The 27,832-nt window shown below is 50.6% G+C and overlaps 1 protein-coding gene across 1 annotated transcript in view; it reads right to left on the bottom strand.

Annotated features, from left to right (window-relative positions):
- LOC144109686 (uncharacterized) overlaps positions 1–27,832 on the bottom strand; it is a 166,862-nt gene that overhangs the window by 97,901 nt on the left and 41,129 nt on the right. Inside the window, exons 4-8 of the mRNA XM_077642486.1 lie at positions 26,274–26,432; positions 24,466–24,550; positions 21,510–21,676; positions 19,456–19,782; positions 2,080–2,279 (exon numbers count right to left, since the gene is read on the bottom strand). Of these exons, the coding sequence (XP_077498612.1) occupies positions 2,080–2,279; positions 19,456–19,782; positions 21,510–21,676; positions 24,466–24,550; positions 26,274–26,432 (938 nt within the window). The remainder of the gene's footprint in view (positions 1–2,079; positions 2,280–19,455; positions 19,783–21,509; positions 21,677–24,465; positions 24,551–26,273; positions 26,433–27,832) is intronic.

The raw sequence follows: 27,832 nt of genomic DNA, 5'->3' as shown, positions 1-27,832 counted from the left end.
AGTTAGCGCTCGATAATGAAGCTTGTAAGCATAACCTTCGTCGATCTACGTATTTGTGGGTATGATGGGCACACCCTGTACGTTACACTACAAACTGATACCACTGCTTTCCACTTCTCAGAATCTTTTGCCGGTCATTCTATTTTCTTGCGTGGCATTGGATTGTTTACATTTGCCGCTTCTTGTGCGGCACACACATGCGTGCGTGCGTGTAATCTGATGAAAACGAGTATTCTTTTCCTGGAGCATAATTGTCTAGCGACATCTGCGAAAACTTAAGCCTTTAAGCAACGTTTAGGGAAGGAGAGCGGGAAGAAAAAAATGAATAGAGATTGTAGCAGATTGATGAAGGCGATTTCCCCTGGTAGGTCAGCGCGGGGAAACCGCCCTCTTTATGGGCATACGTCTAGGCCGGTCCTATCGCCGCAGCACAGAAAAAAACGCAGCGAGGTCCAAGGAAAGAATGTATGACATGTACTACATAGCTCCAACCAATTTGCCAGATTTCACTGGCAGCGGTGAGCTCTATAGACTTCAGTTGGAACCGAAACGCCAGTTATCGCCCACAGTCGGAACTCCCAACTCCAATCTGGGAAATGAAACATGAACGTAGACCCCTTCAGAAGCACGGGCCGGTGAGTCATGGTTACAATACATTAAAAGCATCAGAGCTCGACTCAATAAATTAAAATGAATTAGAATGAAATAAATGTCGCTGCTCGGGGTGAAGGAAACCTGCTCAAATACCTCCGTCAAAACGGGTTCGCTGAGTGCGATAAAAACTTGTGTTTTGGGGCAAACGTGTAAACATTAATTTTTTTTTTTTTGTTATGACAAGAAATGCTTACAGATCGTTTGACTAGGCGTGTTCACCTAAGCCGCGCCACGAGGTAAGACTTCATGAAGAGAGATAAAGGAAAGACAAAGTCACCATTGCGGAGGGCTCTAAAGTATTATCGACGAATTGTGGTTGCTTAACGATCACTGCCATGCACACTGACATTTTTTCATGCGCCATCCATCGAAACTAGGCCGCCGCAGCCGGCACTCTATGCCGTGACCTCGTGTCCAGAACGCGAACGCCCTGACCAATGAGCCACCCCGGCGGGCAACACAAAGAGTGACAGTTTATTTATAAGAGCACGCTGAATACGCGGCCACGTATAGCGTACACTCTGACGCAATATATAGCCGACCACTTTAGACTTAACCTACCCCGCTTAAATTTCCCTGACACACTTTATTTTCGCAAGATTGATGAAGAAAATACATGAGCTATGCTTAACCGTCACTTTTATTTCATAGTAAGTGACCATCATACGAGTAAAAATATTTTCGCTCGCATTCAGCCGAAACGACTGTCATAAGCTTCAAATCGCGTTACAGGCCGCATTGCATGCACGTAGGTTGGAGGCTTTTCTTGCTGCTGCTGTTTTAACGCTTGAAATGCGGTGCCCAGCAACATTTTCACTAAGTCATGCCCAGTCTCCCCGTGACCGATTCCCCTTGACCAGTTTCCTTTTGCCTGCATGGCTTTGTCCGTACACGGACGGACCTGGATAAAAATATATGGCTCCCATGGCACTAGAAGCCCGCGCTGTATGCAGGGCCACCATGCAAGATGATAGTAGGTTAAACATGTTGTCGATATGCGCTTTGGAGATAAATAAAATGAAGGCGAAGAAGAAATCGACGAAAGAGATATTTCGGAATCAATGCAAGGTCTTATGTGGGTCACGACGATCCCGGGCGTTCGCTCTGCGCCCTGCGACGCTGGTGCCCGTTTTCTTACAAAAAACACCTTTGTGCGTTCATTTCCGCCCTTTTCGAATGCGATATTCTTCTTCAGCGGACTAAAAACTATAAAATGCCGCATGGAACTCAATTTTCTCGAAAAGTGCTTCAGCTTCCCTTTAAGCGCTGCGCTACAGAAAGTGCCCCAGTGTGTACAGGAATACGCTACGACATTCAGTGCAATAAGACACGCCAGACATACCAAAAATTAGCCGCAAACATTTTTCAGATACAAATATAAAGGAGCCTTAGGTGTATAGCTGTCATATATTAAAGGGTCCTGATTTTTACTCGAAGAAATGGGAAGGAAAGAAATTTAACTTGCGCTGTCATTCCAAAGTAGCTCCAGCCAGCCACGTTCTTGTCTTGAAGAGAAGCATTTTGGATCTTTTCCGCGTATTTAGCAAAACTACTGCCAATGAATTGAATGGGTCCAGGAATGGTTCCATTTTTGGGGCGCCCCGTGAAGCGGTAGGTGTCGAAGTCTGAAACGAAGACAGCAATAAAACATTGACAGAAGACTGAAAATTGTTACTTAGCAACCCAGTCTCGGCTACATTATAATCAGTGCTATCGCTTGGTGCGCCACTGCAATTTCACACGCATTTTCTAGGAGGAAAATAGAGTTCATCTTGTGGCAAAAAAGAAAAGCGTAAGGACTATGTGTACCCTCTCCCTACACCTTACAGGCGCACAAAGCAAAAAACCTCAACAGCAGTGCTTGCGCTTCTGAACCAAATAATCACACTAGTTGGAGGAAAGATTAAACCTAATCACTTTCTCCTACGTCGAGCCTGTTTGCATAGTTTCGTTGATAGCACATGGACCATCATGCACAGAGCACAAACGAAAACTGTTTGCGCAAAGCGGTTTGAGCAGTACTTTATTGGAGCCCCGAGTGCACCAATATTCCCTTATTACGGAAAATGCCTGGACAGCGAACACGAACTATATAATTTCCATGGGAGTCACCCTTAGCATACAGCACGCACTACGTTTGACAACACAGATACTGTGACCGACAAGCTAGGAAGAATGGATAATACACCGCTGTCAAGTGCACAGAATAAGGTACACTTGGGAAAAGTGTCACTTGCTAAAAGTGCACTCAAGCACAACCAGATGGCGTAACGAAAGTGCAGTCGCCGAAGTGCCAACTCCGGTCGGCGTGCGTTCACAGATCACACTTTGAGGGCAGAGTGCGCAGCCTCGCCAGCAGCGAGTTCGAAGCCGCAAATGTATAGTGCATAAAAAATAATTAAAACTTTATTTTCCTTGCTCTAACATAGTTTTTCAAAACTTTCCTTCGTTGCAGCTATACGCGAAGCAACACAACAAAGGAACCAGATCTGATGCAACTTCTCTGCGCCCGGCCATATTGTTTGTTGTAAAAATTCTGAGCAGTCCTGGCTGGTCCTAGTTTTTCCGGTATTTCTTTCTTTTTTGCATTAGTAAAATCTGTTTAAGCTCGTTTCATTTGTCCTATCGTGTCAAAAATAAATTTCCATGAGTTCTTTTAGTGCGCAAGCAATTATAGTGGCCATTGCCCGCATTCAGCCGTTGTGTGTTTGTCTCTCTGAAGCCTGCTTCGGGTTGCCTATATACATACGAGGGTCTGCAATCCATTGGACATAGGTTGCTTGTGTGTGTGTGCGTGTGTGCGCGCGTGTGTGTGTATTAGCAGAAAAAGGAAGGGAAATGAGGGCCCCGTTTTGACAAATATATGGACGCCAACAGTCACCGAAACCAAGGTGAATAGGGGTAAGTATAATTTTATATTTTTTTTGCTGATTAGTGGGAAAATGATATTTCGATTAATCTGTCGCTGAAAGAAAATTACTATATATATACATATATATATAGTGGAAGCAGTCAGGGTTTCTCAACGGGCCAGTGAAAAGGTCACAACTGGTTGGATTATCTAGGCTTATTCACCAACGGTTTCAGACGGTCTACCGTCTGAAACCTAGATAATCGAACCAGTTGTGACCTTTTCACTATATATATATATATATATATATATATATATATATATATATATATATATATATATATATATTGTTACGGTGTGGGATGCCACGGGGTGGCCACGGGCCCGCCCAGAGAAATATAGCAGCAGTACGGAGGAGGAGAGCCGGCGAAGCACGACCGGCGGCGGCCAAGCTTTCTCGTTCTATCTCCCTCGTGCTAGAGCCGCGCGCTCGCCGCTCGCGCTCGCTCTCCGCCTCTTCTTTTATTCCCGTATCACCTTTCCACCGGGGGGGGGGGGGGGGGGGGGGGCGGAGAAGTCAGGCCGTGCTTTGATGCAGGGTTTCCTGGGGCGATGCAATGTGGGCTCGCAGATAGGAAACGGTCACACCCTTCGTTGAATTCGAAGTGTGTGAGCTGGGCAAAGGTGTCTGCAGTCGCCGAAGAAGGTCCCACACCGGTTAGGCTAATTTCAGGGAGTTTTATGCATATTGAGCGGCGATCCGTTTATGGGACTGCATTGCGTGGGGAAGGCATGGAGCCAGCAGGCGACGACGGCACTGATGAGGACCCGGTAGCTAAGGCGGAGTCACCGCAGGCGGCGTAGACATATCGCTTCATGTTTGAAACATGCTCCGGGAAAATGTGGTGCACACCGCATGGTCGATGCTCTGGCAGGTCTTCGAGGCGGTATGTCACGGGGCCGAGTCGGGCAACGACACGGTAAGGGCCGCGGTATCGGGGCAAGAGCTTTGCGGCACGGCCAGTCGCACGGATGGTGCGGCGAACGAGGACCAAGTCACCGGGCCGGAAGGGGGGATGTGGTGGTGCTGCCGCGTTGGCCGCTTGCACACGCGCGTGAGCCGTGAGGAGGTTGCGCTGGGCGTCGAGGCGGGCGGAACGAAGTCGTTGAGCAGATTCAGTTGGCGACGCAGTGGGATGGGGAAGGCCCAACTGCGCGTCGAGAGGGATGGAGGGCGTTCTGCCATAGACGACTGAGAACGGCGTCACATGCGTTGTTTCTTGCGCTGCAGTGTTGACTGCAAAAGCTGCAGCAGAAACAAAACGATCCCAGTTTGTGTGGGACGGAGCGACGTAGGATGCGAGTATATCCGTGAGAGTACGGTTAACACGCTCCACGAGGCCATTGCACTGCGGATGATTGACGGATGTAGTGGAATGCGCAATGCCGAAGGAGCGGAGGGCTCGCTCGAATTCATGGGACATAAAGCAGCTCCCACGGTCCGTGATGAGGCGCCGGGGAACACCGTGCCGAAGAACGAGATGCTGTTCCACAAACGCGACGGCATGAGCGGACGACGTGTCTGGAACGGGCAGTGCTTCGACCCACTTGGAGAAGTAGTCGATCGCAACCAGAACATACCGGTTGCCGGCACGCGTCTTCGGAAACGGGCCCAAATGATCCAGTCCAACCAGCTCGAAAGGTGAACTTGGTGGCGAAAAAGCCTGCGGGGGTGGCTTGGTTGCACCTGTGGACGGTTTTCTGTACTGGCATGTCTGGCAGGACGCCACGTGTTCCTTGACATCTCTGGACATATTAGGCCACCAAAACCGCTCCGACACTCGTGCGTAGGTCTTGCCGCGACCAAGGTGACCAGCCGTGGGAGCGTCGTGTAAGCCGCGCAAAATTTGCGACCGCAGTGTTGCCGGCACAACTGGCAACCAGACGGGTGGTCGACCACGGAGCCGCTTCACATGACACAAGAGGTCGTCCTTCATTCGATAGACCCGGCATAGTTGGCGGAGGCCTGCGCCGGCGGCGGTGCCAAGGGAGTGGATTATGTCAGCAATGGCGGGATCTTGCGTTTGTGTAGTCCTCAGGTCCGTCAAAGCCGTCACGGAACAAGGGTGGCGAGAAAGGAAATCGGCATCTTGATGGGCAGAGCCGCGCCGATGCACTATTGTGAAATTGTACTCTTGAAGTTGCAGGGACCAGCGTGCAATCTTGGCATTCAAATGTTTGGCGGACTGCAGCCAAGTGAGAGCGCTATTGTCCGTGACTATGGTGAAGTGACGGCCGTACAGGTAGGGACGGAACTTCTCGACGGCCCAGACAACGGCGAGGCACTCGAATTCTGAAGAGTGGCGGCGGCGCTCAACGTCGGAAAGCTGGCGGCTGGCATAAGCTAGGACTTTGTGGTCACCAGACTCGTCTTCTTGCAGGAGGACAGCGCCGAGCCCATCTTGGCTGGCATCCGTGTGGAGGACGATGGGGGCCGATTTGTCGTAATGGGCCAATGTAGGAGGCTCGAGGAGGGCGTGCTTGACGTCAAGAAACGCGAGCTGTTGGGCCTGCGTCCAACTCCACGGTGCATTCTTCTTCAGCAGGGCGGTCAATGGAGCGCTGCGCTTGGCAAAGTCCGGAATGAAACGACGGAAATACGAAGCAAATCCAAGGAAACTTTTGAGCTCCTTGGCGGTGGTGGGAGCTTCGTAAGCTGTAAGCGCTTTTAGCTTTTCAGGGTCGGGACGGATGCCATGCCGGCTCACAACGTGACCCAAGTACGTCACCTCCGCGAAACCGAAGAAACATTTTTTTTGGTTTTAAGCGAAGCCCAGCAGAGGTAAGGGCTTCGAGGACGAGTTTGAGGCGTCTTTGGTGTTCTTCAAATGTAGCCGCGTAGACAATTACGTCATCCAGGTAGACCAACGCCATAGTCCACTTCAAATGGCCTAAGACTCGGTCCATGAGACGCTGGAAGGTGGCTGGAGCGTTCGAGAGACCGAAGGGCATACGGTTGAACTGGTCAAGGCCGTCGGGAGTCACGAAAGCCGTCCTTTCCGCATCATCGGGGTGAACAGGCACCTGCCAGTAGCCCGAGAGCAGATCTAGCGTGAAAAATTAACGGGCCCCCTTCAGGCGGTCAAGCGCATCGTCGAGGCGAGGCAGCGGGTACACGTCGCAATTAGTAATAGCATTTAGCTTCCGATAGTCAACGCAAAAGCGGAGTGTTCCATCCTTCTTGCGCACAAGGACGACAGGGGAGGACCAAGGGCTACAAGAAGGGGCAATGATTCCCTGGTCAAGCATGTCGCACACGTGCTGCTGGATGACTCACCGTTCGGCTGGCGCTACACGGCGAGGTTGGTGATGAACAGGCCCGCGGTTTTCGGTGTTGATCCGGTGTTGAGCCCAGGAAGTGCACCCGAGTTCACCGGCGCTGAGAGCAAGGCAACTGCGATGCTCGAGCAGCAAGGTCTTCAGAGAGGCGAGCTCCGCGCAGGTCAGGCTGGGTCCAAAGTTAAATTCTTTCCATGATAGGATCGCCGGCGCTGGAGGGTGGCGAGGCGGGGCTTCAGGTTGCAGAGACGCCACTGGTGACCCGGGATCCAAAACTGAGGCTGTACCCAATTGCGTGCCGGGAGTCAGCGTGAGAGGTACGCTGCTGATGTTGAGTATAAATACGTGGGCCTCTCCTTTGAGCACAGGCAGAAGGCTTCGAGGGGAGGTCATCTGACGGGCTGGAGCTGAACACCGGATGGGTTCGAACAGCACGTCTGCTGTGACCGGACTGTTAAGCTTGGCATACACCCACGTTGCCGCACCCGGTGGCAGGGTCACGGCGGACGCCACAGTCACGGTAGTGACGTCGAACGGCTTGACTCGACACGGCCACTTCGTCGCGAGGTCACGCAGAGATGCTGAGGCACGCTTGGTCGCCGACACCAGGGACTGCCACAGGGCGACACCGAGGCTGGAAACCCGGCTAAGCCAGCCCGGCCCACAGAGAGTTCGGCTCGCCCGTGGTTTGGTTCTAGTAAAATTAAGGACGACTCCGGCTTGCTGGCACCACCCGCACCCGAGGACCACTGGCCAAATAGGGCTGTCTGCGACAACAAACTCGGTGGAGATGGTATTTCCGAGTGCTGTCAGGTTGACGACGACACGTCCGACTTGCTCCACAGGGGTGCCGTTAAAAGCTAAGAGCCGGGTTTTGGCGGCTGGCAGAAGCAGGTGGGGCGCGTTAGCAACAAACGATTTGTGCAGTACATTGACAGCCGCTCCAGTGTCAACCAAGGCCTTTACGTGCCGGTCAAGCAGGGCGACGTCGACGAGCACGTAAGGAGCATCAGTGGTAATCGGAGCCGACGAAAGGAGGGGACGCGGAGAACGAAGGAGTGTGGGGACGGACGTGGCAGTGGACGTGGACGTGGACGTGGATTCGGCGGAACGGTGCCCCCGGAGTTCCGCCAAATCGTTTCCTGACGTTGGAGGGCCGGCACAGTCCCTCGCGTAGTGTCCCCGCAGGCCGCAGCGGAAGCAGGTCATGCGGACGTCGTTACGCAGGCGTCGGATAGAGACCGCAGTTGGGGCTGCGGACCGAGGAGCCTGCACCCGGACGCTGCGCTCGGCAGACGGTGGCGACCCCCGCGTGGCCAGCAAAGTCAATTCCGCCTCGATGGCGAGCGCCATGGCGGCGCGGACGGAATCAGGACGGCCAGAGCGGACCAAGCGCTGCACCTCGGGGAGTCGGATGGCGTCGACAAACGCCTCGGTGCCGACCAGGGCCACGGCGTTCTGAGGCGCTCCCGGCAGCGACTGCAGAGCCAGGCGCTCAATGGCGGCGGCGAGGTCCTGGTACGTCTCCCCGGGCTCTTGACGGCGGGCTCGCAGGCGGTGGTACTGCACACGGGGTTGACCTGAGGCACCATAGTGGTCGGCGAGGAGGCCCGCCAGAACAGTGTAAGAGCCCAGCTGGTCGGGCGGCACGTTTTGCAGCAGCTCGGTGGCGCGGCCCCTCAGTTTTGCAACGAGCATCCATGCCTTCATTTGCACGTCCTAGCCTCTCGCCGCCGCAATACCGTCCAGCTGGATGCGGTAAGCATCCCACGAGATGGTGCCGTCAAATGTGGGCAATTCCACAACGTCCAACGAACACTGCGGCGAGGACGCACCTGCGCCGAGCACGCCATTGGCGGCCTCGACCGCAGGCTCAGTGACGGCAGAGCCGTAAACAGCGGCGGCGGGGACGCCCAAAGGCACCTGACCTGTGCTCGGCTCGGCTGGCACCAGGCGACGGAGTTCGCGCCGGAGAGCTTCCATCTCCCCAGCCTGGGCAGTCAGACGGGCCTCCCATGCGTCCATCCGTTGGGTGACTGTATCCAGGAGGCGCTCAACACCGGCCTCCGGCTGCTGCGAAGAGCCGAGCCCCTCCGAGCGCCTAGGTCTAGCGGCGCCGGCCACCGCGTCGTCGGCGCTATCGGCTGGTGGTGGACTCCTGTCGTCTGGCACGTCGGGTGCTTGATTCCGGGAGCGGGTGAGCGGCATGATCCCACTTCTGACACCAAAATGTTACGGTGTGGGATGCCACGGGGTGGCCACGGGCCCGCCCAGAGAAATATAGCAGCAGTACGGAGGAGAGCCGGCGAAGCACGACCGGCGGCGGCCAAGCTTTCTCGTTCTATCTCCCTCGTGCTAGAGCCGCGCTCTCGCCGCTCGCGCTCGCTCTCCGCCTCTTCTTTTATTCCCGTATCAATATATATATATGGCACTGGTGAACACTCTCAAGGTTCGCATACACCAAATAAACATAAATACCCACGAGAGCAGCAGATTGGACAGCCGTCACCGTAGCCCAGTTGGTAAGACCACCGGACGCGATATCGGAGGTCGTGGGTTAGGAACCCACCGGCGGCATGGTTGTTTTTTCTGCTGCTTTATAATTATTTTCTTTAGAAAAAGAAGCTAATTGATTGGCACTGGATATTAAAAAAAAGAAACATACCTCTATGCACCTTGATTTCGGTGACTGTTGGCTTCCTTAATATGTTTGTCAAACAAGACCCTCACTTCATTTGCCTTATCTGCTAATAGCTTAACGGGGGTCCCGGTTCTGGCAGTCCTGATGCCATAGGTAGCATAAGAGGGCTCTCGCACAGTTTCCGCCCTCACCGTTAGATGACGTTCTACGTCACACTTACGGTATTACAGGACGTGCTACGTCCATCGCTATGGACGAGGGTGGCGCTGGTGAACACTCTCAAGGTTCGCTTACACGCAAAACATAAATACCCACGAAAGCAGCAGATTGGACAGCCGTCGCCGTAGCTCAGTTGGTAAGAGCACCGGACGGGATATTCGGAGGTCGTATATATATATATATATATATATATATATATATATATATATATATATATATATATATATATATATATATATGTACCTATGAAGGAAGCCAACAGTCAACGAAACCAAGGTGCATAGGGGAACGGTATTTTTTTAATGTGTTGTGCTTATCAGTGGGATAACATTACTTAGATTAATAAATCGCTTAGCGAAAATTATTTATCAAGCAGCAGAAAAAACAACCATGCCGCCGGTGGGATCCGAACCCACGACCTCCGAATATCGCGTCCGGTGCTCTTGCCAACTGAGCGACGGCTGTCCAATCTGCTGCTCTCGTGGGTATTTATGTTTATTTGGTGTACGCGATCCTTGAGAGTGTTCACCATTACCTTGTTTACATTGCCTTGTCTGCTAATAGCTTAACGAGGGTCTCGGTTCTGGCAGTCTTGATGCCACAGGTTGATTAAGAGGGCTCTCGCACAGTTTCCGCCCTCGCCGTTAGATGACGTTCCACGTCACGCTCGCGGTATTACAGGACGTGCTACGTCCGCCGCTATGGTCGAGGGTGGCGCTGGTGAACACTCTCAAGGTTCGCGTACACCAAATAAACATAAATACCCACGAGAGCAGCAGATTGTACAGTCGTCGCCGTAGCTCAGTTGGTAAGAGCACCGGACGCGATATTCGGAGGTCATGGGTTCGGATCCCACCGGCGGCATGGTTGTTTTTTCTGCTGCTTTATAAATAATTTTCTTTAAGCGATTTATGAATCTAAGTTATAGTATCCCACTGATAAGCACAACACATTAAAAAAATATAACGCTCCCCTATGCACCTTGGTTTCGGTGACTGTTGGCTCCCATCATAGGTTTGTCAAACGGGACCCTCAATTACATTACCTTGTCTGCTAATAGCTTAACGAGGGTCTCGGTTCTGGCCATCTTGATACCACAGGTTGCTTAAGAGGGCTCTCGCACAGTTTCCGCCCTCGCCGTTAGATGACGTTCCACGTCACGCTCGCGGTATTACAGGACGTGCTACGTCCGCCGCTATGGTCGAGGGTAGCGCTGGTGAACACTCTCAAGTTTCGCGTGCACCAAATAAACATAAATACCCACCTGAGCAGCAGATTGGACAGCCGTCGCCGTAGCTCATTTGGTAAGAGTACCGGACGCCATATTCGAAGGTCGTGGGTTCGGATCCCACCGGCGGCATGGTTGTTTTTTCTGCTAGTTTACAAGTATTTTCTTGAGAAAAAAACTAATTGATTGGCACTAGATATTTAAAGAAAGAAATATTCCCCTATGAACCTTGATTTCGGTGACTGTTGGCTTCCTTAATATGTTTGTCAAACGAGCCCCTCATTTCATTTGCCCTGTCTGATAATAGCTTAACGGGGGGTATCGGTTCTGGCAGTTTTGATGCCATAGGTAGCATAAGAGGGCTCTCGCACAGTTTCCGCCCTCGCCGTTAGATGACGTTCTACGCCACACTTGCGGTATTACAGGACGTGCTACGTCCACCGCTATGGACGAATGTGGCGCTGGTGAACACTCTCAAGGTTCGCTTACACGCAAAACATAAATACCCACGAAATCAGCAGATTAGACAGCCGTCGCCGTAGCTCAGTTGGTAAGAGCACCGGACGCGATATTCGGAGGTCGTGGGTTCGGATCCCACCGGCCGCATGGTTGTGTTTTCTGCTGGTTTATAAGTAATTTTATTTAAACCAATCGATTGGCATCAGAAATTAAAAAAATAGAAAACGTTCCCCCCTATGCACCTTGGTTTCGATGACTGTTGCCTTCCTTAATATCTTTGTCAAACGAGTCCATCATTTCATTTGCCTTGTCTGCATATATATATATATATATATATATATATATATATATATATATATATATATATATATATATATATATATATATATATATATATATATATATATATATACCTGGCAACCTCTCGCCATGTCAGTCGGCAGCTCATATATTCGAGGCTGCTCGCGAAGATGAATGTGCAACGTAGGCCAATACAAACAACACAAGTCCCATAGTCCCATAAATCGCAGCACCCTGCCCCAGAAGAGCACTGGCGCATCGCTTGACTGCTGCAGCACTGGGCCCGGAGCGGTAGGAAGACTCCCAGAGATCGATGAACGTAGAGAATGACGAATTTTGCCATGTATCGAAATTAACCCACTATCGCTATGCGAACACAACTGCCATCCGTGAGCTCTGAATCCGAACACCGGAACCGAAGGGAAAACCGGAATGGTAGCGCGCCTAATTCGCAGCTGGCCTAACTACGGAAATCGACCATCATTTGTTTCTTTTTCATCGATCCTTTCAAACATTCCGCTCATTGTCTGTCGCCATTTTTTTCCTGCGAGGGCACTTCGCTTCTCTGTTTAGCACTGCGCAGCCTAAAATGACACTCCAGTTGCCGAAGCGCACTCCCCGTAAGTGCGCTTAAATTACGGGCTTGACAGGGGTATTAGTCTGTGTCAGCAGTGAACCCATTCCGTGCCTTCTCTTCATGCAGCCTGGAGAGGAGTGGATGCCACGACCGTCGGCATTGGCATCAGGAAAATATTTTTGTCTTCTCCGTATCTACTTATTACCTCTCGTCGGTCATTTAGCGAACTAAGTTGGTTTTAACTATAATATCAATAAATAAGTGAAAATGTACCATCCTTAAAATCTTGAAAAGTTCCATGAAGGAAACACGCATGTAGACGGATATAGACTCCGTCCCCTACATATTAACGGAGCGCGACGCGGACCAATCGAGCAGGCCGGGAACCACGAATCAACTGCATTTATTCTAAGCCGCACGTGGCCCCACGTATCCAGCGCGAGTGCATGTCACGAGCCGAGGCAGCGCAGCACTGCTGATGGTGATAGTGCAACCATAGAGCTCCCCTTCCCCCCTCTCACTCGCGGAGAGGAAGGAGAATGGCAGTCAACAGCACGGCACCCATCAGACATTCCTGCTGATGGCGCGGACCGAGTCAGTGGAAGAAGTGGGGCTTGAGATTTCGTGGTGGCTGGTGGAGAGAGAAAGGTGCGCGATGTAGGCGGGTTTCACGTGGTCGATGGCAACGATTTCTTCCCGTCTATCAACAGACAGCTTCAGACTTTTCTCACCCCGCTGCAGGACGGGATAAGAGCCATAGTAAGGAGGTGTGAGCGAAGGCATGATGATGTCACGACGCACAAACACATGTCTGTACATGGCGAGATCTTTGCTCACGAAGACTTTGTGAGTCGATGGACATGTGGGGGCGGGTTGTAGGTGTCTGAAGATCAGGCGTAGTTGTGCAACGTAGGCAGGCGGAGAGATGTCCTCGGTGGGGGCCAAAACATGAACTCGCCTGGCAAACTGACGCTAGTCTCGTAGGCCATTTCAGCCGCCGTGCACTGAGATCTCCTTTAAATGCTGATCGAAGGCTGAGGAGCACCAAAGGAGAAAAATCGGGCCAAGAAGTGCGAGCTTTGCGTGCAACAAGGGTAGTCTTCAGCTGTCGGTGCAAGCGCTCAACCATGCCGTTCGCGGAGGGATGATACGCGGTGGTGTGAACAAGGCGCACGCCAAGCAGAGATATCAGGGCGCGAATCAAGGCGCGCTCGAACTGGCGGCCATGATCCGTCGTCTTTACTCTTGGGCCGCCGAAGCGGGAAATCAAGCCACAGACAAAAGTGGACGCCATTGAAGACGCCGTGATAGCGGGCAGCGGGAGGCTTCGGGCTACCGTGTGTAACAGTCAACTGGAAAGCTCGTGATGGAGGAAGAGGGCCAACAATGTCGACGTGGACATGGTCGAATCGACAGTCGGGGGGTCGGAGAGGGTGGTGGGGTGATCGCGTGTGTCGCGTTGTTTTGGCACGCTGACATTGAAAGCACTCACGAGCCCAGCGACGCACATCTCTGTTAACGTTTGGCCAGACGATCCTATACGTCACGAGCCGTTGCGTAGCACGAATGCCGGGATGCCTTGCGTTGTGCAGCTGTTCGGAGACTTGGCGGCAGAACGCGTAGAGTACAAGAGGCCGTGGAGAACCACTGGAAACATCGCACACGATGTTGTCCGAGCAGAACGAGAGGGGCATTGGCGACACGGTCAGAGAGCCAGGGTTGGCCTGGAGGGCTTGAACCTCACTGTCTAACACCTGTGCGCCTGCCAGTGCTGCGAAGTAAAGCGCGCCTTATGCAAGAGCAGCGACACGGGAGAGCGCATCGGCGGAGCACTGTTCACGGGTCCTTCAATGTATCTTATATCCACCGTAAATTCATACACCGGAGTGTACAGGAGGCCAACGTAAAAGCCGTTCTACGACTGCTTGAGGGGTCCCTGGCCCCCAAATTCAGAAATAAAGCTCAGGTGCCGGATCTCTAGTACAGCGTATGAGCTTTGATTTACACGAAAAGCAAACGATAAGGGCTTGTGGTCCGTGAACACAGAAAAACGGTTCCTTCAAGATATGACGAAAGTGTCGAATGGCGAGATAAACAGCCAGCAACTCACGGCCAAAAGTACTGTAGCTCGTTTCTGCGGGCTTGAGCTTCTGGCAGAAGAAATCCAGCGGGAACCAGCAGTCGTCCTGAAGTTGTTGCAAGACGGCACCTAGAGCTGCAGCAGAGGCGTCGGTGATGAGACGCAACGGGGCGTCGGTCAGCGGGTGCATGAGCAGAGTAGCGTCGGCAAGGGCGTCCTTGGCGGCTTGGAACACGGTTTCGGCAGCTGACGTCCACTCGAGAGGGGCGTGAGGACCATGCGTTGACTTTAACAGATCGATGAGGGGCAGGGTAATGCGGGCAATGCCGGGCAAGAAACGTCGGTGCAAGTTCAGGAGGCCGAGGAACTCGCGAAGCTTGCGAAGCGACTTGGGGCGAGAAAAGTCGCGGATGGCGTGGACCTTGCCCTCCAAAGAGCGAATTGCCTGCGCTGTGACGTGATGGCCAACGAACTCGATGGCGTCGACACCAAAAACGCACTTGGCCGGATTGATGACGAGACCGTGCTCTTCGAGGCGTGAAAAGAGCAGGCGTGGGTGTTCAGCGTGTTCTTCTGACGAGGGACTGGAAACCAGCAGATAATCGAGATACGCGAAAGACAAAACGCAGGCCGGGAGTGACCTCGTTGATGAAGCGTTGGAATGTCTGAGCAGTGTTTCGCAGACCAAAGGGCATACGGACGTACTCGAAGAGGCCAAACGGTGTTACAATTGCAGTCTTAGGGATGTCTGCAGGCTCCACCGAGATCATATGGTAGGCCTTCACCTGGTCAATCTTGGAATATATGGTCATGTCATGGAGATTGACAGCAAAGTCATGAATATAATGGAGAGGATATCGATCCGGGACAGTGCGGCGTTAACAGCATGATAGTCGCTGCAGGGGCGCCAATCGCCGGGGCCACGTTTCGGCACCGAAGACCAACTGCTGGACGACGGCCGAATGATACCCAGTTGCAGCATATGGTCAAGTTCGCGGCGGACAATGACAAGACGGTCGCCTGCAAGGCGGCGCGGTTGGCAGAACACTGGTGGGCCCGCAGTGACTCCTTGGTGGGTGACGGTGTGGCGGACGGGAAGCTGAAGGTTACTGGGCTGCGTGATGGCACGAAAATCGCTTAGAACTGCAGAAAATGCGGACGACGGCAGCTGTGGAGCGGCTTGAAGGATGGGGGTGGCCACCGGGGCGAGGATGCCGTTCACAGACAAGTGAGTCGTGTGGTCCACCAGTCGACGAAATCGAAGGTCGACATCCAGGCCAAAAGTGGCGAGAAAGTCCGCTCCGAGGATGGCAAACCGCACGTCCGCGATAACGAAAATCTATCGGAATATGCGGCGTAAGCCTAAATCGACGGTGACTGAGCGCTGTCCGTAGGTAGCGATATGAGAGATGTTGACCGCCTGCAAAGGCGCTCGTTGCACAGCGCGTTGCCGATCGAGGGGGGAGGCAGGTACGACGCTATCCTAACCACCGGTGTCCACAAGGAAACGGCATTCCGAGATCTTGTTGGCGCCCTATAGTAGGCGGCTGGATGCAGAACCGTAATCACCGGCCGCCATCAGTGATTCTCCGTCACGTTTTCCGACCATAGGCAAGGCTGCCGGCACTGTCGGGCAGTGGCGCCGAACTTGCGGTGGTACCAGCAGAATCCGTCACGGGCTGGGCTCGATCGATGACTGGAACTGGAACGACGGCGCGACCGTTGGTGAGGAACGCTCGTAGCGACGAGGAATCGATGCTCGCAGTGCGGCAACAGTGATTGTGAAGTGTTCGATTTTAGCCTCGAGGCTTGACTGCCCGTTGAGGAGAGTGGACGACGCGGCGGAAGGAATTGCAGCCACAGAACGCGCGCCAGAGCGGTCTGAGACACGGTCAGCCAACTCCGCAGGCTTGTCCAAGCTAACATCACCTGATGCAGCCAGGACGACCACGAGGTTCTGAGGAAGGCGCTGAAGGAACAGTTCACGGAGTAGCAGGCTGTTGACGTCCTGCGGGCGGTCGCCGAGGCGCTGTCGCATGCGATGGAGGAGCTGAAATGGCAGACCGTCGCCAAGGCCCTCAGTGCTGAGCAACTCCTGCAGGCGGCTGCGCTCCGAGATGGTTTTCCGGGTCAGGATCGCAGCCTTGAATTGATCATATGGGGAGGAAGGGTCGGGCGTCTTCAAAACGTCGTCGAAGTGGTTCATTGCCTCGGGGGAGAGCGTCGACACGACGTGGAGACACTTCACGCGTTGTGAAGTGATGCAGCGAAGGGGTCGAGCACAGCCTCCACTTGCGCGAACCATACGGCAGGATTCCGGGTCCAAAATGACGGCAGCTGAACGCGGAAGCTGGCGATGTCCTCCGCAGCCGGTGTATGAGCCGGGACCTGGGGCTGTGCGCCGCTACCGTGGCGCTCTTATCCGCTCACACGTCCGGGTCACCATACTGTAGAGGGACAGAGACTTAGTTCCCCACAAATTAACGGAGCGCCACGCGGACGAAGCGAACAAGCCGGGAACCAGGAGTCAACTGCATTTACTTTACGCCGCACGCGGTCCCACGCAGCCAGCGCGAGCGCATGTCACGAGCCGAGGCGGCGCAGCATTGCTGATGGTGATCGCACCGCTACAACGCATGTTCTGAAAGCTGGCACTAAAACTAAACTGTGTGGCTTATTTATACTTTATGAGTTGCTTAGAATCATTTTTTCCAGTTCATTGTGCACATATGGTCTTTTTTATTCCCGAACATTTGACAAATTGCTAGTTCCAATAGAAACATCCTGTCGCATGCTTATTCCTCGTTAACGTTTCCAACAACCTGTATTTCACCACATTGATACGCTTTCACCAGTTCAAATAGCACTGTGCTGCCATTCTACATGCACTGAGTGATCACTGCGACATTATCGCGAGGCTCTTTGAAATGCGAGCTTGTATGCTGCTTAACTTTAGTCTTTAAACGCAGCGAGACGCTTATTTGCGCAACGGCTTGGACATTTATTTCATCGACCGAAATAAAAAGGATCGTTTTTTAAGCCCCGGTAAGTAAAGAGAAATCTTGTCAGTTCGAACTCACTGAAGTCCAACATCGTTTGTAACAATATGATTCATGTTTACAGCTCCTCCTCCCCCCCCGCCCCCAAGAAAAAAAACACACGGACAGAGGAAGAGTAGACACTCCAGTAGACACCACGGGTGTCTACTCTCCTTCCTTAGAGGGTGCTTCTTTGAAGGCGAAAGGCTTTAAGCGCTCATACTTCGCGGTGACGGTGCCCGTCCGGCTTATCTTGGCGCACTGCCAGCAGCTACCCTCCCCTCACCGGCGCGCATCCTCCTCGCACCCCTAGCAGCAGGCGGCACATGCGCATGTGCGCATAGCATCAGTGGTGTCAGTCGCGCCGCTCGCCCCAGTGGCAGCTGTGGCGTGCGGCGCACGCACAATTGTGTGAAGCAGCAGTATAGCAACAGGCAGTCGAGGTGAGACAGTATAACCAGAAAGACTTTCGCCATGCACACTTTAGGCCCACAAAGTGTGCCCGTACTTTTTTTTATTAAGACGAAAACCTTCAATGGTTCATGCTAGCGTCCGTTACGCTCTTCAGCTCGGTAAGAAATTTTTTTGCACGATGGGATTCGAACCACCATCCTTTCGTTCCGCAGCTGCGCGCGCAAACGACTGCGCTACTTCCTGTCAACGCATATGTAGTTATCCTCGTCGAGTACGCTGGAGAGTGCAGAAAGATGTCGAATCAGACGGATGCCTCCCAAGCGCCCTCTATTGTCTCCAGCACTTAACGATCCAGAAACCATTGTGCACTTATTAGCATCTTAACCGCACATCAGTGACAAAAGCAGCAACGCCGCGCTAAAGGCTTTCGCCTCACCGCGCTTTAGCTCAACAATGTGCCCCCTGAATTTTTTTCAGTGCCAAAGCATTTCTTCCCTCATGAGTGTCGTGTACAAGACCTGTTAGCAGAGCGCGGCTTCATGCCCGCACGAAAATGACCACTCGAAAAAAGAACTAGACGAGCACTGTGGGTCGAACCTATGCTCTCGTTGTGCCAGGCGGGTGCGTAACGCGAGCGCCAAGAAGGGCCTTCCGTTCAAGCGTGTTAGAGGGGCACAACGTGAACGCGTTGTGGTGTGTGCGATGGTAAAGTGTGTTGGGGATGTGCGTTGACTTTAGACAGCGATGACTTGCAAAAGAAAGTTGCCGACGTCACTCATATGTCACGGATAAGTGTCACGCCACAACATTGACTAACAAAAAGTCGCCTACGTAACCGAAGGGTCAAGTGATAAGTGTCACGTGACAACCTTGACTTCAAAAAAAAGTTGCTGACGTTCAAACGCAAATGCCTTCGCATATCGACAATACAGCGGGCAGCAGTGCTCTCCAAATTTTCATTTTTTTTTCTGCTGGAAGCACTCAAGCGCTCAGTAGAGTTTGCTTGCCTCACTTATTCATCAAGCTGGATATGTAAATAAATATGACTAGAATGGAAAAAAACTTAGAGATACAGCTGGGCACAACCACTCGCCTGTCGCTATTCTGCATTACGTGCTTAGTGGTTGTCATAGTAAGTCGCCTGTTTAGAGCCTGCGTGGTGGGTGTTAGCGTGTTAGCGGTGGCATCAAGGTCCAATTTATCGTTCTATGCAGAATATTCTTTATCTTTTTATACTCATAGAATGTGTAATATGCCCACCTATTATGCTGAAGATAAATGAGTGATGAGTGTGGCTTTACTATCTTGTCTTTGCGCCAGACGTCGATGCTAAATGATAGTATACCAGCAGACATCTCGATTTGTCGGCTAAGGCAAGAAACAATGTTTCTACTGCATCACTTGGTCGATAGCGTTTGGAACTTACAATGACTGATTTCCACATTTGTGATAGACATATGATTGTCAGTAGCAGGTAGGATTGTGCGAATAAGACAGGACAGGAGAAAGAAATGAAAACTACACCATAGGCGCGACATGATTATCACTCAAACTGTATTGTACACACAAGACTGACATGACTCGCGCTGTTGATTTTGAGATCAAGGCTGTAACGGCATCCTGAAAAAAAAAAGGCGCTATGCACGAGGGCTCACCTTCGAGTAGCACGGTGACGATTTGTGACCAGACGATACCTCCCGAAGGCAGAGGCTTGAGGCCGCACCGGTAGCCCCCCTGGCGGGTCTGGTGGCTGTGCGTGTATGCGTTGAGCTCGATTACCTTCTCCGGCTGCAGGGACCGGTGATTGCGGTCGAGGAACACACCGTTCTTGGTCCAGACGTACGCGTAGCTGCTCGGCAGTGCGGTCTTGAGCTTGGTGCCGTTTCTGAACTTGGCTTCACACGTGAGGATCAGGTCTGGGAGGTTCCAGCTCAGAAGTACGGGAGACCGGTTTGAAATTATTTCCACAGTCACGGTCGCATCTGGTAAGCAGGAGTGTGCAAGGTCAGCCTGTATCTCAGTACAAAGAGGCTTATAATTGAGCACTTGACGTTAATGGTTTTTACGACTTTCTGTTAGCGGTGTTTCTTATCTGAGAGAAGTCAATCGTCTTGTTTCTTTGAGTACCTGAAGCTCTGCAGCAACTTTTTTTTACTCTTGACCCCTATCGAGGTCTACAGCACGCGGCTTTCAAATGATAATCGGCATGCCTAACTGTAGTTTCATACGAAGTTCACGGTTCTTGCCGTACTATGGCGTCGAACGAAAGAGTGAGCCATACGTTTCCTGTTATGCTGCAATGTTCAATAAAAAAAGCTTAAGTAAAACAAAGCGGCAACAACAACATTCAACAAAGTACAAAGACAGAAGATGTTTATCTCCTCGGCTCCGGTCAAATTTCTGTTTCTCGTTGAACTCAGTAGCCGTCTACAAGAATATGAGAGGAGCAGAGGCAGAGGAAAAATTTTAATCTGAACTCGGCTTTCCAGTGACATCGTGGAACCCATTGAAGGTACTGCGACTCTGCACCTGAGCATGCTGGCGCTGTGGCTCTCTCCAAAAGCTATGGCCAGCTGCTTCGTGACTGCCAGAAGTTTGCCGTATACAGAACTTCCTTGGGAAAGCAGGTTTCACGTGGCATGTGTTGCTTGATTGAGCAAAGAAAGGACGCTTTTAAAGACAAGAGCACCAGTGGAATGTAATGCGCAGCGCATTAATTTTCCTTTCTTCCACACGCCGAACGAGCCGGATCATATCCGGAACATTTCCGTCATGAGCTCGACCTTTGAAAATGCTGCACACCCGGAGGAGCTAGTCCCATCTATACTGCACCAACGTTATTGCGTCCACGGTCGCTACCCTGGCGTGCCAAGCGGAGGCAGTCTAGTGAGCTTCAAGCTTTTCTCGCGCTTAATGCGGAGCGTATGAAGACGCGCGGAAACTGTCCTCTCAAGTCTGCTTTGTGACTTACAATATCTTCCGATGGATAATTCAGCCGCGGGTTTAAAGTGGCTCTAACAGTAATTACTCAACTTGATCTAAAATATTCCTTATTTCATTAAATGAAAGGTAACGCTCTCTGCGCTAACTGCAGTTTAGTTGCCGCACAACAAAGTAGTCTGTTGAGACCTCGGTTCAAGTTACTTGAGACGCCATGCATTACAGGTTGCTCAGATAAAAGTTCCTTTGAAGGTTGGCTCTTCATGTGAGCGGCCTCGTATATATTTGCTGTCGCCTGACATTTTCGTGTGTCATTACGGGTTGCTAAGCGGTTAAAGCGAGCCCGCGTTGTGAGGCGTTGCTCCCCTCGCATCCTGGCTTCATGCCAGTAGCGCACGGCGCGAACCACTAGCGTCTGCTAGAGCTCGCACATGCGTAGTACAGGGTGGGAACAACGGTTTGGCTTTTAAGAGGATTGGCGTTCCAGAGCGGCTCGGATGGAAAGCGGAGGCAAAGCGCAGTCTAGGTGCCGTTTCCTCACATCCTCGAGCGCTTTCTGCGCGATGTCGAGTCAACTAGTACATGTAGCCAATCTGTCAGCACCTTCTTGAGCCAATACCTGCTATAGGGGCCATATTTATATCAAATACAAGCTAGTCAGTCGAGCGCATAATGACAGATATTAGAGGATGCCAGCCTCCAACATCGCTACGCCTGGCGTTGTGAGCTTGCCACTGCAGGCAGGCGGCGAGGGGCAGGACTCACGTACCTGACAAGTCGAGTGGCTTGAGCTGCTTGTCCTCAATGCAAACAACCTGGTGCTGATCGTCACAGTGCCTCGTTTCGACGGCATTTGATGATGTGTTCAGAACGGCGCACTCGTGGGAGGTGTTGGTGCTGGATATGGTGTCCCCGTAGGGAAAGTAGCGTCCTTGCCTGCGCGTAAAGTGCAGTGTGATTAAATCCACCCGTACACAGTCCACCTTCAGCTCACGCTCCCCAGAGAAAGCCGAGGACATGCAAGCACTGTTGAAATCGTAGGACCGAAGTCGATAGACTTGTTTCGCAGAGCACACATCCAGAATAATGCAGCAATGAGCTGCTTTGAGGATAAGCAGAACTACTGAATCTGCTCTTTCTGTACCTGCCTCCACTGCTCTGAACGAAACTTCGACGCAGCCTCGCTGTGTCACGTGTTTCTCGTCACTATACCTGCTTAGCAAGAGCAGCATATAAATAAAACATGAAGATTTCCACAGCTTGTGCCAGTCACGTATAAGAAGCTGCTTGTAACTATAATTAAAATGTACGTATACGACGAAAGACAACAGTCGCCGAAACCAGGGAGCACCGGAGAGTGTTTCTCACTTTTCACCTTTATTATTATAATTACTTTTGTTTGTGGCGTTCGTCAATAAAAAATTAGTAGAGTATTTTTATTCGTCAAAAATAAATAATTAGAACGCACAATAAAAACCACCTCATTGCGTCGGTTGGATCCAAGCGCACGACCTCCGAATTTCGCATCTGGTGCTCTACCAACTAAGCAAAGGCGGCGGCTGTCCAATCTTTTGGTTTTGGGGGTATTTATGTTGCGTTCAAATTAGCCTTCAGAAAGTTCACCAGCGATCACTAAAAGCCCCAAGTGGGCGAAAACTGGAGTGTCACAGCCGCAGGCGAAAATGTGCAAAACATAGGAAAATATATGGAGGAAAATCACCGCCGCCTTATTTCCCCTGGGAAAAAATGACGTCAGGTGGGATGACGGGGGAACAGTGGAAGGGCTGGCATTCTTTCAGGAGTGCTGAAAAATATCTCAGAAGTACCACATGTATGTACAAGGCGGCCGGCACGCCTAACACCTGGAGGCCGTTACGCCTAACTCGGCCGGTGTGGTAGTTACTGTTTCCGGCCTCGTTTAGGATCTTTATAAGCGGCGCTTCTGATTGGTCAGAGAGCTCCACCGCATACACGCCAGAGAAATGACTTAAATGTGCTAATGTTTTGCGGGTGGTTTGAATTTGAAAGCGTTTCGGTACTTTCACGACCGATTTTATAAGCAACGCAGCCAACATGGCGCGCAGAAAAAACGTCCGTGGTGTTCCCGAGGAATGATCTACCCGTGTTGCTTAGTTTGATATTTCCCTTCAGTGTCCTTTTACAATGGTCTGAAAACGCCTACCGCCGCTATGCTGACAGTGGCGCTGCATCAGCTGCGCCGCTACTGTTTTGTTTTGGCTTCAAACAGTAACCAGAAATCCAACTCCAAATAATTGTCAATTTTTCTTCCTCCACACCTGTAACCATCTTCAGCATTCTCGGGCAAAGTTTTGAAAATTGGAGAATTCTAAGATACCCTTTAGGAAATATTGAAGGTGATCGTCCATTGCTCTATGTAACAAATCTATTTTTCAAGGTGTTTCCTTCTATCGCATCGAGCAGTTAAAGACCGCCATAGAAAACCACTGAGGTACGCTCTTGACGATGGCAAAAACGTTAACAAAGAAAAAAAAAACAAGACTGCCGTCGGGTGATCTGCGGATATATTGATTTCTATAGTCAAATCTTACACTATATGTGAAAAATGCGTTCATAAACAGTTTACCGCTCAAAAATGGTTTTTTTTTTCCAGAGACGTTGGGTGTGAACCCAATCTGCGGTTGATGATATGTTGAAAATGAGTAAAATTCTGGGAAAAGACGGCTGCTCGTGCGATTAGAAATTTCCAGTTTTACTTTGTGGAAAGCACTTTTAAAACCACCACAGTGCTCTCAACTACATTTCTAATAAATCCTATGCATCTCGCTTGATGTCATGCCCATTACTGCTAGTAAAGGGCGCTTATAGAACATGCGGTAGGCCTCTTATCCATGACGTCATGGTGTGCACACGCCAGCTGCCAAGAGAGAGCGAGACATTCTCATATCGATAGATTGCGTTAGAAATTGTTTTGCTGCGTTTGTCGGCGCCACATGCAGGAATTATTTTATTTGCGCAAGGAGCTTTCGACTGGAGAATAAAAAATTACGGTCGATAAAAGTCGGTAGACTGCCCCTTTAAACCTTGCCATAAAAATAGTGAAAGCGGCCGGAAATATTTCTCCTCATAATCAGTTTTCTCACTAACGAACTAGTGGCCTGGACCGGAAATAGTGATTACCGAAAGCACGCGCAAAAAGCGTTAAGTCGAATGAAACATATTGCGGACAGTTTGTATCCGATTAAATCTGATCACGTTTGGTTGCGTTCTATGAGGTTGAAAGGAAGACACCATTGAAAATCACTGATGTAGAGCCGCCACGGTGGCTCAGTGGTTAAGATACTTGGCCACTAACCCTAAAGACGTGGGTGCCATCTCGGTCGCGGCGGTCGCATTTCGATAGAGCCGAAATGCTGGTGGCCCGAGTATCGTGCGCGTAAGCCTTCAACTATGGCGCCCCTTATAGCCTGAGTCGCTTTGGGACGTTAAGCCCCATCAACCTAACCAAACATTACTGCTGTGGAATGGCCACATACGATAGCCATACTAAATGCCAAGAACGGATGTCATTATTCAGATAAACTTTGTCACACAAAATGGAAAAAATCGTTTTCTTTCGATGCTGTATATTATATTTCGTATTTTGTAGCGCGCTATTTGGTTATGTAGTTAGGTTTCTGTAAATGTGGATTCCGAAATTACTGCTTGTTGAGAATTGAAAGCAAATGCAACAAACGTATACGTACACAAAAGGTCGAGGATAAGGGTCTACCCAGTGAAAAAATCCTTCGTAGAGCTGCAAGTTCAGCCAAACGTACGAAGATGCAAGATCTGAACGGGTGAAAATAGAGCAAAACAGGAATTTAAATTATGTCATCTCGTCTGCACAAAAATATGCCACGTTTGCATAATTGTGAAAATCTTCAGTAACAAGTTAAAGCAACATAGGATGCACAGGAGAGAGACAGACAAGGCGACGTGCTAGTTACAACTAGTTTTGTTATTGAAGAGCACATGTAATATATAGGCCCACGGTCACACAACTTGTCAGCTCCAGCATACGTCATCAGGTTGGAAAGATTCATAAAACGATAAACAGAAACAAGTTTAACATGGAGCGTGTTAAAAGTGATATAGGCAACCGATTGTTCATTAAAAGAAAACGCAAAATGACACGTGATGTAAACGACCCAAGTAACATGATATAAAGGAATCTGTAGGGACGATAAAGGAATTAAATAGCATTAAAATGCAAAACCAGAAAAAAAAACACATGAAACAAAATAAGCCCTTCCGAAATGGCTTCATGCGCTGAACACTTCAGACCACCGCATTTAAAGAGACTCGAAAACTTGTTCTTTACTCTTTACTCAGAGAAATCTTTACAAAACTTTCCCTGAGTAAAGAAGAAGTTTACTTATGTTTTTCAGGCGGTGGACAGAAGTGTTCAGCGCATGAAGCCCTTGAAGGGCTTATGTTGTTTCATGTTTTTTTTTGTCTGATTTTATCTTTCTAATGCAATTTCATTCCGTTACCGTCGCTTCAGACACCATTATATCATGTTGTTTTAGCCCTTTACACTACAAGCCATTTTGCCTTTTCTTTTAATGACTCATCGGTTGCCTTTATCTCTTTTAACCCACCCCATGTTAAACCTGTTTCCTTTTATCGATTCATGGACTTGCACAACCTGTTGACGTATGCTGCAGCTGATAGGTGGTGTGACGATGTACCGCCGACAGCGCGCTTAACACGAACACTCGAGTGCGCGTCCTGCACTGATATTAGAGCCGCTGAGCGCTGAACGCAGGGTCCGAGACTACTCTGCGCGGTGTATCTGCGGCAGTTCGACACAGCTGGTGCCCTGCTTCCACCTTAACCTTGTCTCAGACCAAGCGGCCGACGCCCAGCAGCGCTAATGTCAGTGGAAGACACGCGCTCCAGCGATAGTGTTAAGCGCGCTGACGCCTGTGCCTATATATTACGTGTCTCCATCAAGAAAAGAATCAGCTGTAAGTAGCGCCTCGTCTTGTCTGCCGGGCTCGTGTCTGTTCTATGTTGCCCTAACTTGGTACCGAAGAAAATGCGCCAGCTATCCTAGCAACATGTTTTACTTGTGAAAGTCTGATAGTTTCGATAAAAAAATTTCGAACACATTTAAACATCTGTCTTACAGTGACATTGCCAACGTGCTTTAATAATTTAATTAAGGGGCGAGATAAAAAAAAAACACAAGAAGCCACACTGCTGCACTCACACTGAGGGCAATGAGCGCCAAAGACCTTAGGCTCTAGGCGCCCAAGCAGCCTTCACGTGCTTATGGATCGTAATGCCATTCGGTGACAAAACCAGGAAAAGACGTACAAATTTTTACAATATTGTTTCCAAGGAGCTCCTGGTCTGGCGACATAGGGACTGTGAAGCTATCGCTGTTTCATGAAATTGTGACGTGTTGACGACTATGTTCCTACTCTGGTCGGCTGGCTGCAGGCTGGTGTGTGCTCATTTTATTTCCAGTGTCGTTTCACGCTCCGTTTAGATCCAGGTTGCTCACCAAGTTCCCGAAGTTTGTCAAGTATAAGGTTCACATTCATAGGGCGATCCAGGTTCAGCAGGTACTTGTCGGCACCACAGAAAGCGCGTGACTCGTTCAAAGTGCGACGTGTCCCGCTGGTGACCGCGAAGCGATCGGTCTCATGACCGTGGTTGCCTCCTGCGAATAGGGCACAAAGAATTATCGCTTCTCTGCGAATATGTGAAGGCATATTTGGGGTGAACTTCTCCCTCACCAAACGTACAGTTCACTAATGAACGCTGTCAGTTTCAAGATATCAACGAGGTCACCGGGCAATTTCCTTCAGTCTCTTTTCCTTTTACTTCAAATGAATCGAGGTACAATTTCCCGGCCAGGACCTAAATTCTCGACTGAGGTGATTTCGCTTCTGTTGAAGCCTAGCATGATGACTGCCTCAGGCGTGGATAAATTCATGCACAGTCGAACGAACTCGAAGGCGTTCACAGAGTAGTTCGATACATCCATAATGCAATGTATAAAAATGGCAATAGGTAATCTTATATGCAACATAAAAGAGAGAATAAACTGCATCCATGGCAGTGACGCACTTCTGGCAGCGACTCGTCGCGTTCCGGCGTGCTGGCAGTGCACCAGCCGTCGATGCTTCGGAACTAGCCCCTGCCTATCATAAGGAGTCGGTCTTATCGCCTTACTATTACATTATAAATAAAATAATTTCACGTTAAAAATCCGGCACTATCAAGGACAAAAGTACCCAGGACCGACGAGCGCCATCCATAGAGTTTAGCATAGCTGTCAGCCTCATCACATTTGGAGAGGTGAAATTTAGGCTTGGCTTCTTTAACGTGTCCTAGTGGAATAAGGCGACCATTGGCCCACTTCCCACCTGTACGGCAAGATTGTCAGTCGCGCGTCATCGTGATGTTTTTGCCCGGATGGTGCACGTGATTTCCCCAACGCGTTCTGCAGCCAGGCGAACGAAGCACGCCAGGCGAGGTCTGCTGCTAGGCTTTAGTTAGTTAGGTCGGCTCCACCGCGTGACTGCAATGTAGCTGGGCATACGAGTACAAGAGGCCGAATGCCACCCTCCAGCAGACCCCAAAGTTAACCTTGTTACGCGGTTCTGCAGCTCTAGCGCTGCCAGCAGGTGCCCAAGGCAGCGCAGCCCAACCGCCTCCGCGCGCGAAATGTGGCAGAAAAGTGCAGACAGGAGAAACGGAACTTGTAGGAGCACGGCTCGTCTTTGGATATATCGAATGTTTCACTAAAAACGCAGAACACGACAGCAGTAGTGTCATACATTTGCACAGTATTTTAAGGCGGTATTCTGACTCTTCGGCAATGATTCGATATCCGAGCTCGACTGTAAATGAATGGTACCCGACCGTTTCTCACATCTCGATCCAAACACGCTTTGGCTGGAGTGTGATTGACCTGGAGCTTACAGCGGCACAGTGACTGCTTACGCTATGCGATTCTGAAACTGGAGGTTTTAAAGAGGGATCCGGTACAACCAACACGCTCGCACAAAAAAGCAACGATGTCCTTTTTCAACGCGACGAGTGATGCTCCACTCC

The sequence above is a fragment of the Amblyomma americanum genome, chromosome 11 (genome assembly GCF_052857255.1).
Source record: "Amblyomma americanum isolate KBUSLIRL-KWMA chromosome 11, ASM5285725v1, whole genome shotgun sequence".
NCBI classification, from domain to species: domain Eukaryota; kingdom Metazoa; phylum Arthropoda; class Arachnida; order Ixodida; family Ixodidae; genus Amblyomma; species Amblyomma americanum.
This window is presented reverse-complemented; position numbering and strand designations above follow the sequence as displayed.